The following is a 13961-nucleotide window of genomic DNA, read 5'->3' as shown; positions in this document are numbered from 1 at the left end:
TTCATTTCATCTTGTGTTTCAGTCCATGTTTTTTAAATGATTAAAGAAATGTACCATTTAGAAACAGATACATTACCAAAGTAATCTAAATAAAAAAGTAATAATATAGTATAGAAATAAGTTTAGAATTTGTCATTTTTAATTTTTTATACAAATATTTTTAAAAGCCTATTGCATTTTATTTATTGTATTTATTATCATAGTATTAATAATATGTATAACCCTTTATATACTAAAATAATGTTTGTGAATGATCCATCAGCGCAAAAAAAGTTTGCAAAAGATATATATATTAAGCATGGAACAAACGTTTTTATCATTTAATCATTTAGACAAACCGCAACCGTTAAAAGCCAAAAGCTCAGCTGTTGAGAGAAAACTGAAGACTTGATTGGACACTAAATGTACACAGAGAGAAGGAGTTAAAATATGGCAATAGCCAAAAATACATTGAATGGGTCAAAATTATTGATTTTTCTTTTATGCCAAAAATCATTAGGGCATTAAGTAAAGATCATGTTCGGTGAAGATATTTTGTAAATGTCCTATACCATTAGTATATCAAAACTTCATTTTTGATTATATGCTCTGCGAAGAACTTCATTTGGACAACTTTAAAGGCGATTTTCTCAATATTTAGATTTTCTTTTTTTTTTTTACACCCCAAGATTCCAGATTTTTAAATAGTTGTATCCCGGCCAGATATTGTCCAATCCTAACAAACCATACATCGCTGCAAATCTTTCTTGACCCTAATGACTGGTTTTGTGGTCAGGGTCACATTTAAACTTTAAAGGAGTTCACTTTTTAGAATGAAAATTCAGTCATCATTTACTCACCCTCCACTTGTTCCAACCCTGTATGAGTTTCGTTCTTCTGTTGAACACAAAATTAAGCATTTTGGAACAGTTAATGAACACAATTGACTTCCATAGGAATTTTTTTATTTCTACTATGGAAGTCAATGTTGTTCGTATACCAACATTTTACAAAATATCTTCTTTTGTGTTCAACAGTCAACAAATGAAGACATCATTTTCACTCTGGAAAACCTGCGTGGTATCGTCTGTGGTAATTCAAGGCACTGGACTAAACAGGTTCAGTTTGCTTATAGCTTCCTTTCAGGACTGAGGTAGTGAATTTTACCCAAAGAGAGATACTGACAGATTTCCCACAGAGTCTTCCTCACGCCCTTGGGGATGCATTTTTGGGGGTCATTATTCACGAGAAGCAGTTTGGCTTAACCCTGGATTTATTTCAGTTTCGTACAGAAAGAAACAGTCTACACAGGGCTTTATACACGCGTCTCACATCTGCATTTAGACCACAAACAGACATGAGGGAAAATCAAGGGAAATTAAAAGAAACAGCATAATTTCAGCCCCATCAATCCTCAATAATACAAATCTGTGCACATCTCAACCGGGGCAGTCGAGGACTTTTACTGTCTACAATGAAGTCACCAGCGCATCAGACGCAACTTCTGACCTGAGATCTGCCATCCCGGCTTTAAACCCTGTATCTTTCAATAGAATAAACAGAAAATGTAATGATCTCAGATCAGAAAAACTTTTACAGGACCTTCGAGACCAACCCAGTGACACAACAAGACATGTTTTTAACATTCAACCAAGCAAAAGCTCTCAGAGCTGCCGCAGTTAACATTCAATATCAACACTCTGCTGTGAAAAAGACTCTCATATTAACTAAAAAAAAGCATAGCCTTTAGATTTCCATTCAAAGAACCAATAGCAATACTGTAAAATGATCTGCAATAAAACTCATTACACAGCATCAAGAGTGTGAGTAAGATTGAGGAAATTTAGCTCCTTTCCATTGAAAAAAACAAAACAAAAAACTACTGATGTACAGAACAAAGCAATATATAAATATTCAATCCTTATAATGAGTTATGGTTTGAGGTCCGGCTGCTAGCGTTTCCTGAGACAGAATACTAAAGGCTATCTGAATACAAGGGTGCAGAAGGTTTTTAATGCCCAAAATAGAGGACATGATGACAGGTTTCCATTTACTCCCTGTATTATACTTCATAATATATCAAAACACTATGTCACTAAGCTCTGAATAATAGATATATAAAGTATGCTATCATATATTCCTCTTGCACTACTCTGGATTTGTTGTGCCTTGAAAATATTCAGACAGTATTATATAGGAAAAATACTTTACAAAACAGCTTATAGAATAGATTTCATATTATATATATAAATCTGTGTGCTGTATCTTTTGGTCTGCAGTAAACAAACTGATTGGGTTTCAACCACAGTATTTGAGACAACACCGTCCTGCTCAACGAACGCCTCAAAACCTCTTAAAACACATTCGTTCCAGTCATACAGCCAACAGACACGCCAAGCTGCAGAACAGAAGGAAAGAACAGAAATCACTACAAATATCTGTTTGTACGGAGTTAAAAACAAATGAAGATTTTAAAACATGCTCTGGGTAAAAATAAGAAAACAAAAGAAAACAAAAAGACCCATTTACAATTAGCTTTAGGCTGGAACTTTAAAACAATTTTCATGCTGAAATATCCAATAAAACAATTAACAATCAGGAAAAATTACTATACAGCCATGACAATACGAACAGCTATAACAATATTAGTTATTAACAGCTGAATATATTTGAAAAAAAAATCTTCCATTAAAAAAAAAAAAAAGAGAGAAAAAGAGAAAAGAAAGTCCATAAATATATCAGGCAGACTATAGTGTAGGTAGAAACATTGCCCCAGATCAGATTGTGAAACAAGCATTAGTGCAGGCAGAGAAACAGACAAATATAGATTCAGCATTTCTGGAGGGAAAGTTTCCACACTACAGCAGAAATGATGGTGCTATGCACAGGCTTTGCAGAAACTTTAGCTTACATTTCATGTGTTTTGCCCTCTGAGGAGTTTCAGGCTTATTGCTCCTTGGACAATGCAGGAAAGACGCAAAAAACTACGCTGGTGTTGGTTTAAAATTAATGATGAAATAAAACAGACAAAAACTCACAGACTAGGAAAAGAATGAAACAAACATCATGTTCTGATGCTAGCTAGTGTTATACACACTTCACAGAACGAAAGGTGTCGCTGCGTTACAGCTATTCAACTAAAATACATTAATATGCACATTATAAAGAAGCTCTAGCAACAGGAAGTGGGCGGGGCTTCTGAGAAGAGGGGGCAGGACGAGTGGATGATTGACAGACAGGAGGGTGTGAGGCAAGGAAAATATTTATCAGTCCGTGTTACAGATGTACAAAACACTCAATAGAAACCCATTTCCAGACAAACGATCCATCGTTGGTGAAGGAATACACGGACGAACGAAACAAATAAAAGGAAAGAGAGAAAAGTGAATGTGCGAAACTACACAAAAGGATTTTTTTTTTATGAACAAACTGGGTTTGTAAATAGAAAAGTGTAAAGAGAAACGTGAAAAAAGAGAGAGAATTCGCCGCCTCTTGAAGAGGTGCTGCAGAAGTCCCGTTTGTTGAGGTGGGCGGGGTTTGTGGAGGTGGGAGGGGCTCACAGAGGGCCGTGCCGTGCCTCGTATTTGGCCAGAACGTTCTTACAGCGGCCGAGTTCCTTCCGCAGGTCGGCTACTTCCTGTCGGAGCACCGTGTTCTCTTTCTCCAGGAATCCCGCGCGGATGGCGATCTGGTTCTCTTTTAGCCGGCGAGCATCGCGGGAGCGTTTGGCCGCGATGTTGTTCTTTTTGCGCCGTACCCAATATCGGTCATCCTGCACGGAGATGGAGGGAGAAGCAAATGAGAAACTATTTATTCTCACAAAATTCTGATCGGAATTTTCACTTGCGCCAAATTTCCATTAAAAAGTTCCGTTAAAAACAAAAAATTTCAAACAGTAGAGGAATTATGTGTTGTTGTTGTTTTTACATTTTGTGATATCTATGGACGGATGTACAATAACAACTGCCAATAGATAGTCACATGACTCACGATTAACTGTTATGATCATAATTGCACGCAGAGTTTTCACTGATATTTTCTATCAGGTTTTACTGAACTTTAATATCAATGCATTACATATTATATATTATCTAATACTGACGGTGGTGTTTCAACCTATTAAAGTAGGTACTTGTGATTATGTTTGAGTTTTATTAAATAATTGTGAACATTTATAATATAGCATTTACTAAAAGTAAAGCAAGTACTTTTACAAAAGAAATAAAGATAATACATAATTTAAATACATGCATAGTGTATAGTAAATGTCAATTCATAAAATTAAGCAAATAAGAGAAAAACCAGATAAAAATATAATAATCATAATTATAATCATAATAGTAAAATTTTTTATGGGGTTTATCAAATAATAATAATAATAATTCATATTTGTGCAAAATTAATTAATAATAGAAATAGAAAAAGTGCATAGCAAAATAATAATAATAATAGAAAAAGAATACAACAACAATTTTAATATTAAAAATAAAAACAATAAAATAAAATTATTAGTAGTATTGCAAAAAATTATTTTATTTTACTTTTGTTACACAAACATTTGGAGACACATAATAACGATAATACTACTAATAATATGAAAATCTCGTTGTTATTATTATTATTATTATTATAAAAAAAGTAAGTCACTTTGCATGTTTTATGCAAGATTTACTGTAAAACCCGAATTTCAATCTTCCCAAGGCCCTGAATCTGCTCTGCTCTGTGCTTTATGCTTCAGTGTTTGTCTTTACCTTCAAGTCCTCTGGAATGAAGACCTTGCGTGCTTTCTTGATCATGGGCTGTGGCTTCAGCTCCTCTGCTGAGAATTTGCATTTGCGGGGGTCGAAGATTTCCTGTCCCGGGACACTGGAGAGGGCAAGGTCAGCAGGGTCGGGCTCGTACCCGATCGGAACCTGGATGGAGTCCGGATCTATTGGACTGGGCGTATCACGTGAAGGGAGAACTGAAGGAGAAAGAAAGAGAAAATCTAAAGTAATGATAATATTGACTTATCTTCACTGTCTTCACATCACCATTTCAAGCATCTGATGCATGTTCATGCTCATTTGACAAAACACAACTCTACTAAGAAAACACTTGATAAGATTATTCACACACACAAAAAATACAGAATATTAAATAATAAATAATATTAATTCATAATCAATTTTTATAAATAATAAATGTGCACTACCATCTCCTGAGCACTAGAGGCAACATGAACCCACATCTGTCACACACACACACACACACACACACACACACACACACACACACACACTACATCCAAGAATATTTCTAAATAATAATCATTACAAATATACTATAAAAATAAATAATTTATATATTATAAATATATATTAAAATTATATATTTATATAATTTATTGTTTTATAGTATAATTTATACTACAAATATAGGTAATACAAATAGGAATAATACAAATATTTTTTATTTATTGTTTATAAAATTATTATATAGAATTATTTTTATTGATAAATTTATAATATAATAAAGTAACTAAGCTTATTGCCTAAAAAACATACACCACACACTAATACAATAAAGGCCACTGTGTGACTGATCACTAAAGTCGTCAAACACAGGAGCAAGCGAGTGCGTGTGTGTGTGTGTGTGAGCGTGCGTGTGTGCGTTCACTAGTGAGGGATTAGAAGATCAAATTAAACTCTTGAGTGAATTAAAGGTCATTAAACAGAAGCGGAGAGCCGCACATCCACACACACAATCCTATATATATATATATAAATAATAATAATAATAAATAAAATAATAATAATAATAAATAAAATAATAATAATAGTAGTAGTTAAGAATAAGGAAAATTCAAGACAATAAATAATATATTACAAAGAATTATGAATTATTAATAATAAATAATAAAATACAAATCAAATGTTTCATAATAATAAATTTATATTTTTATTTATATTTATATATCTTTAATTACAAGAACACATTTCATTATATTTTTATTATATAATATATAAAATACTATATTTATTATTTTTGATATGATATTAACAATCACCATCATTACAATGATAGTATAATTCATTATAATAATATTTATGTTTATTATATTTAGGTTATTAAATAGTATAATTATAAATGACTGTTTAGGTTCTATAGGTAGGATAAGAAATATTCAAAACAAAAATAATATATAATACATTATAAATTATTCATGCATAATACGATTTTATACAAATCAATAATAATAATAATAATAAATTACAATAAAGTAATCTATAATTATAATAATACATATAACAAATATTTATTTATTATTTACTTTATATAATACTATGTTAACGTTATTCATAATTATTAGTCATCATTTATGGCCATCTGTCTTCAAATAGCAGATAGAATAAAGAGAACAGAGAGAAAATATTAGACCAGGCTTTGATTAAACATCACTTTAATATTCTTATAGTCAATATTTTGCCTGCAAGGATCAGAAACTCAAAAGTTACTCATAAGTTTAACATTTAGTAGAAAAGCCCGTGAAATGAAGTGTGTGTGTGTGTTTATAGTCCTGTATAACAGCTCTGACCTCCACACAGCACTGACTGAATAAACCTCTTATGAGTCTCTATCGGTTCATTGCCGTCTCTCTCTACCAATCAGAGAGCCTGATTTTTCCTTGAGGGGCAGAGGTGAGGGGTGGAGGTCTACTGACCAATCACAGGCCTCTGTCAGGATCGGTGGGCGGAGTCTGAGCACTGACACAGTGAAAGCATATGAGCGTGGAAGTGTGTGAGCGTGACCGTCCCGTGAACCTTGGCTTTCACTTCCAAGTTGTCGACTGCAGGATGAAGAAGCCCTAACAAGCTCTATTCTAACCAGTGATAAGACACAAAACCAACATCTGCCATACAATAAGCGGCTGTAAGTGCCTCAGAGTGATTAAAATATATATATGCACACATAAAAATGTCTAAATGTCATCGCATTTGATAAGCAAGTGGTGTTCATACAGAAAGAGCTCAAGCACACACACAAAGAAATGACTAATGTATTGTAATCTAAGCTTTGATGAGCAGAAGAGACTTTTGTCATTTTTGGAGGTGCCAGGAGATTGTTTCTGACCTCTGACCTGTGTGTATGTTTATTATCACAACTAACGTCACTATCTCAATTTATTCTGGTACTCAAAGCTGATGAATAACCTCCAGCCGTCTACTATCTAATGCTAACAGTACATGAAGCGATCTGTCACCCACATCGAGGGCGAAGTCCGCTGCTGACCGCCGCTCACACTGCAGACATTCACAGTGACAAAGCAAGCTCAAGACAATGGCTTTCTGAGCAGGACTGCAGCTGGACACTGGACACTGAGCAGAAACCATGCACAAACATTCACACTTTCATTGTTTCATGGGTGTGAATCTGATTTGAGGATGCAGAATAGTAAAATGAAATGGAAAGAAGCTGAAATAAATGCATGTAACTGCTGTGAATGCAGTTTTTCATAATGCATTTATTTATTTGGTTTTAAATTCACTAACAATGCTCGTTCACACAGATATCAAAAAACATCTTCTAATTAGCTTTAGTTAATGTCATAATATATTAAATATATAATATTAGATTACATATAATAATAAATAATGCATTATAATAATGTTACATGATGAAATATATTAGAAATATAAAATATTTAAGTTCTCTGAAAAAAATGTGGCAAAATGTATAAACATTGCTTAATTTACAATATATATATTTTTTAATTTACATAGACTTTTATTTTAATTTTATAAACCAAAGGTCGAAGAAGAATTAATCCCAGAAAAAAATATTTAATGTCATAATTTATTATATATGTATAATATAACATACTTAATATTATAAATCAAATTATTGTATATTGTAAAAATATTTACTTTTTAATATTTAAAAAAATACAAAATATTCTTCAGTTCTCTAGACAAAAAAAAAAAAAAAACATTTGAAAAATTTACACATTTTTTTTTACAAAGATTATTTAAATTATATATAAAATTAAATTAACCCTTTTTTTATTAACCATGGTGGAAGAGTAATTCATTTTACATAATTTATTAATATTAATTACTTAAATTATTAGTGTCAAACTATTTTAATACATAATATTAAGTAAATGTATTATTAAATAATATAATAAAATAACAAATAAATATATTTTTATATATATATATATATGAATATAAACATTTAATATTACAAAAACAGTAACACAAATACAAAATTGTATTAGATAAAATACTAAACATTGAAAACAATATATATATATATATATATATATATATATATATATATATATATATATATAAAGTTAAAAATAAAATGCCAAATGTAGGCCTATCTACTAGGCTACATAGTAGAGAATGGTTGGTCAAAATTAATTATGCAAGTGATGAATTACTGTGAACTGCAATTCAGTAAATTATCTTGTAAGTTTAATTAATATGCAACTCAAGTAGCAAAAGGACCCATTTCTAAAATTAAACTTAATTAAACTTTTGCTCAACCCTGCAAAACAGCAGCACGGTGACACTGCAGCCTATATCTCAAAACACAAATTTAGTTGTGATAACACTTTCATCTGTGCCTTTCTCTCTCGTTTTCCCCTCTGCAAGCCTGTGTGTTTTGGGAGCACGTGAATCAGCACGACAGGCAATGTGAGTCTCCGCTGAGAACAGAGTGTACTTCTGCCGGGCAAAACACAGACAGGTGGGAGGGGCTAGCGAGGGGCGGGGCCAAGGACGCGGAGCCCAATCAAAACGCTGGAAAGGAATGGGAGGGGCGTGTCATGCCTCGACAAACTCTCTCTCTCGCGACCGCATGTGTTGATCACATGGCAGCGCATGCTGCTTTGAGAACGCTTTGGCTTCACGTGAGGTGAAATGAGTGGAAATGTATGGAACGTAGCCTGAACCTCCTGTCTAGACAGAACACACACATACACCCGAGACACGCGCATAAAGAAATGTAAACACGCACTGAAGACACAGAGTGAAGGGAATCTAAGGTGAGACTGCGACCAGAGCTCTGCACGCGCCGACAGGTCATCGATGGGTGAAGGTTTTTCATTCCCACTTCAAGGGAATAAAAGTGTAGAGTCTAGTAACCCTGTGCCAGATTTTGTCAGACGCGTCCGCACAGTTCCCCTCACGTCGGCGCTAAAATAATAGCCTACTGTCAGGATTTACTAAAGCCTCACAGTGAAGAGAAATAGCACTGAAAAGGCCTGGACACCTTTATATTTGCGCCTGACCTTACCGGACATGCATTTGTAGGAGTTTCCCTTTCAGACGCAGAACTCAAATGAATCGCGCAACGCGGTTTACAAATGTTTGCGCTCGTCTAATTACTGGGTTTGCGCCATTATTTAACGCTCCAAAAAGCATGTGTTAAAGCAGACGCTAATTTGCACTGCTCTTGGTAGATTGTGTCGGTCTTTATGGATAAATACTAACAATTAAATAAACTGCTTTGACATAGATCATGTCCAAAACATCAAAACGAGTGGAAGAATATTCTTAAATCGGTTAAAATACCACAAAAATCTAAATAAACGGAGATAAATGTTATAATTATACAATTAATAATGTTAATTTCATTTTTTCCAGTGCACACTATTAATTGACACACATATGGAATATTTAGAAAAACACTTTATAAATCCTGACATTTAAATGTCATTTTACACTCAACTTCCCTCTCAATATCAAAAATGTCAATACAATTAAATACAGAAATGTATTCCTATGCATGATAAATTAATCTCCTAACAGTAACATGCCCAGTTTATTTTTCACTATATGATAATTATATAAATGTGTGTACAAGTTATAGAATTATATTATAAATGATAAACATTTTCAGATTTTAAAGAAAACAAAGACTGCAAGGATGGAATATTTTGTGACTATTTTTAAGATAATTAAGCACGTTTTCCCTCCAAATTCTAATTTCTACAATAATAATAATATAATAATAAATGTTTAATTGTAAATTATGTATATACCATGGCAGTTGTGTTTTTTATTTATGCTAATTTTAATTAAAGAGTTAATTTAAGAAAGTAAAGTTTCACTAATGCAGTAATGAGAATTTAAGGTGAAAATGCAATAATAATAATAATAATAATAAACAAGCAAAAAAACAATGTTCATGAAAATATGCTCTATTTTCTTTATGCAAAATGCAATTATTTTTACTTATTTCGATTTTGGGGGATAAATGGATCATGTTTTGTGAGATTTACACAAACAATCTACATTTATTTATGTAGGGTGTGTTTGTTTGTCTTTCAAAGCTCGCCCATGCGTGCTCAAGTACCTACGGTACTAACATCCATAAACTGTCTGTTTGGAGTTTGGTGTGTCAATAGGATGATTCTCACATTCATGTCTCTATAGAGTTTCTGCCTACATTAGCCATAAAACATATGTGATTTAATGCACTAACTACATTTACACAAATGAAAGACATAACACGTTGTTAGAAATTGGTCAGATTTCTCATGGCAGGTTTAATGGCTGTAGAAGTGAATTATGTGTGAGTCACTGGTTCATGAAGGAATGTATGATCAATGTGACAGGTGACTCTGACGGCTCCTCAGGTGCGTTTCGGCCAGAGCAGCCACTCACGTTTGGGCAGATGCATTCATAGTCCAAGTAATAAAATGCATATCAAGCATGTGCTGCAAACACAATCACTTAATGTTGTTTTATTTAATTTATTATTTCATCATTTAAATGCATTTTTTTTCAGTGCCTGTCAGTGTGTAATGCATTATCACTATGAACTGTATCCGCATGTGCAAATTGACTTGTTATTGTTGCAGAAGTGTCACAATGATAAAAAGCCCCCAATATAAGCAATGAATGCAATTTATACAGAATTAATTTATACAATCGGTCATAATATATAATAAATATATTTAATATTAAATACATATACTATGAAATAATATATTCAAGTGTTGCGTATTACACATTATCATACATTTAATTCTATATTAAGAATACATAATTATATATATATATATATATATATATATAAATCACTTGTAATTTATTAATGTTAAAATATTTGTAATGATGAAAAAATATTAATCATATTTCGAAAGGCGGCAGAGATAAAGCTTCCAACACAGCTGAGAGCGCAACATGATCCGCAAACACTTGACCACATGGACTTCAACCAAACACACTGTAGTCGCCACTGAGCCAAGACCAAGGAATCTGCTTCAAAACGTACACTTCTGTCACTCAAAACTCCACGACAGATGCTTGAGTTTGGGTTATTGTGATGTGAATCTTTAAAGGTCAACAGAGGTCAGATAGAAAACACTGGTGATTAACCAAAGCAGAAGATGATAAACTTAGCATACACAAAATAACAGTTCTTTAATTGCATTGATGGTTCCATGAAGAACTTTTAACATCCATGGAAACTTTTAATTCCACGGAAGTTTCTTTAGAATCTAAAAGTGTTCTAAAAAAGGTTCTTTTTTAGAACTGTTCACTGAAAGGTTCTTTTTGGACCCCAACATGGATAGTGTATGAAAAACCTGCAATTATTTAGGAGCATATGTGAACAGAAGGCACAGATTAGATGCTTCTGGATGTCATTTCAAGGCTCGGGTCGGTACCTGCTCTGCTGGGACTCTGGAGGCAGTTCTGGCTCACGATCCCGGAGTGAACAGATGTGGCCGTCCGGTTACTGAGATCCACCACTGAAGGTGTAGGCGGGGCGGAGGGGGGCTGCTGCTGCAGGGGCTGCTGGGAAGGCTGGCTCTGCTCGCTCCCAGGGTTGGCAGGAATATTGTTCTCCAACAGAAACTCCTCTAAGTCCATACACTCTAGCTGGAAGTTGTCCCCATCGTACGGCAGGGTCTTGTCCCACAGCGTTGGCCCCAAGAAGGCGGACTGAGGGGCACTGAAAGCATTTACGTCCTCTTCCAACTTCTTCTCCTTCTCTTTGTTTTTCCCAAACCCTGGAGAAAAAAAGGCAGAGGCATTATTGTCTCTGTCAAACCCAGAAATGTACATTTTGTCATCATTTATGCATGTTTGTGTTGTGTTGCATGCTGATTTTAATAAAAACAACACTATAATAAAGTGCTTAATTTACCATTAAAATTTTTTATTTTCTTTCTGATAAATATTATTTATTACACATTTGTGTTGCTTCAAACCTGTATTTATGCTGATTTTAATAATAATAATAACTTATATAAAGTCGCTTTACTTTATTAATTACACATTGTGTTGTTCCAAAACTGTTCTTAATTTATACTGATTTTATGAAATAAATGACTTTATCAAATAAATTTTACACTGTGATGCAGTAATGAGAATTTGGAGTAAAATGTGCTTAATTGTGCTTAATTAAAATAATCTTAATAAAATATTATTTTTAAGTAAATTTATTTTATTATTTTATTATTGTTATTATTATTATTATTATCTATTACACATGTGTTGTTCCAAACATGCATTTAATTCATGCCCAATATATGTAATATGTTTTTTTTTTTCGTTTGTTTTTCTTTCACCAGCTGTTACTTTTATTGTGCATTTTGTGACTTTGTTTCTCAGCCGTGGAAAAGAGTGGGAATTTCTCAACATTTCTCCAGAGAAGAAAGAAAGTACAGTTTTGGAATGCCATGAGAGTGAAGAACGCGGGTGAATTAATCCAAAAAAAATGCAACCAAACCAACATATTGAATGTGCACACTAAAAAAAAGCATATCTCGCCAATGCATGACCTGCTTACGTGCATCCAAAATAAAATAGCCTTTTATTTATACTGTAAACGCATGATGAGGACTAAGGTAGCATAAAACAATCAGAGACTCTCAGTAGCGCCACCTGTAGGGAACTATGAGTACAAATCCTCTCCACTGCGTGCGAACCTCGATCCAAAATTCCAAATAAAGTCAGTATCGGTTGAGTAGACTCTGCTTATCCTTCCTCTCTGTGAGCAGATGTTTTAATAATGTGCAAAACACAATCATTTTACGCCTGACAGCCAACAACTGATGCAGAAAACAATTTAAACCCTTCTAAACATTCACCCACATTTACCTTCATCGTGGTGAAAGGGCAGCTTCATGGGGTTCTCCAGCAGGGATTTCAGGACGCCGTGGGTCGGAGGTAGGAAAGTTTGGTTTATAGGAAGAGGTCGAGACATCTTCTCCATTGCGTAAAGGAGAGATCAGTCTTTCTGAAGAAACAAAATGAAAAAAAAAGCCAACTTATAAAAGTAAAACCTCTGCAGTGGGGTGTCGGAATACAGCCCTCAGCCCGTGCGAGCGGCGGCTCTCCTCGCGCGTCCGTGAGCTCGGCTGGCTGGAACGCAAAAGCGCAACTGATTCGCAATTCCATGTGCGAAGCCTGACGTCCGTGACGTCAATGGACAGGCCGAGCTCATTGGCCCCGGCCAATGAGCGCTTGAGGGGCGTGGTCTTCAATCATGCATCGATACATTGTTGCTCGTGCATGATTACATTCTTTTTGCGTTTCAAGGTTATTACATTGTAACCACTACAATGCATTTAAATTGTGCTGTTTTTAATATAAATTAAATAATTAAATTGTGAGAGAAAGGACACATGAAAACAATAGGATTTAATATTATTCTAATACGATTCTAATTGTTTATGATGTATAATTCCAACCTGAAAATGGATTAAATTGATATTGAATATCGATACTATTACGGATTTCATTAATATTTTAATTGACTTTTACTTGTATACTTTGTTTTTTAATCATTATTATTATTATTATTATTATTATTATTATTATTATGTCCTTTTAATAAAATGTATTTCCTATTATTATTTTATTATTAATTATTACTAATTAGGGTCAATTAATTTTTATTTATTTTTTGTTTTAGTTTCCTTTTAGTTTTTATTTATTTCCAGTTAGTAATTTTAGCCTTTGACTTGAACTTATTTT

The 13961-nt window shown here is 33.4% G+C and overlaps 1 protein-coding gene across 1 annotated transcript; it reads right to left on the bottom strand.

The window, feature by feature from the left end:
• Positions 1–2499: 2499 nt before the first annotated feature.
• Positions 2500–13374, bottom strand: LOC132149611 (hepatic leukemia factor-like). Its single transcript, XM_059558995.1, has 4 exons — positions 13083–13374; positions 11645–11989; positions 4731–4942; positions 2500–3751 (listed from the first exon to the last, which is right to left on the bottom strand). The coding sequence occupies exons 1-4, from the start codon at positions 13195–13197 to the stop codon at positions 3536–3538; spliced, it is 888 nt and encodes a 295-aa protein (XP_059414978.1). The 5' UTR covers positions 13198–13374; the 3' UTR covers positions 2500–3535.
• Positions 13375–13961: the final 587 nt, after the last annotated feature.

Source organism: Carassius carassius, chromosome 9, assembly GCF_963082965.1.
Source record: "Carassius carassius chromosome 9, fCarCar2.1, whole genome shotgun sequence".
Classification (NCBI taxonomy): Eukaryota; Metazoa; Chordata; class Actinopteri; order Cypriniformes; family Cyprinidae; genus Carassius; species Carassius carassius.
This window is presented reverse-complemented; position numbering and strand designations above follow the sequence as displayed.

What these genes read in the sequence shown, in the direction of transcription:
- LOC132149611 (XM_059558995.1), bottom strand. Translation starts at nt 13,197, where the DNA reads ATGGAGAAGATGTCTCGACCTCTTCCTATAAACCAAACTTTCCTACCT. An exon ending in GCCCTTTCACCACGATGAAG is followed by an intron (nt 11,990 to 13,082) that starts GTAAATGTGGGT and finishes TTTTTTCTCCAG; the next exon opens with GGTTTGGGAAAAACAAAGAG. An exon ending in TCATTCCAGAGGACTTGAAG is followed by an intron (nt 3,752 to 4,730) that starts GTAAAGACAAAC and finishes ATCTCCGTGCAG; the next exon opens with GATGACCGATATTGGGTACG.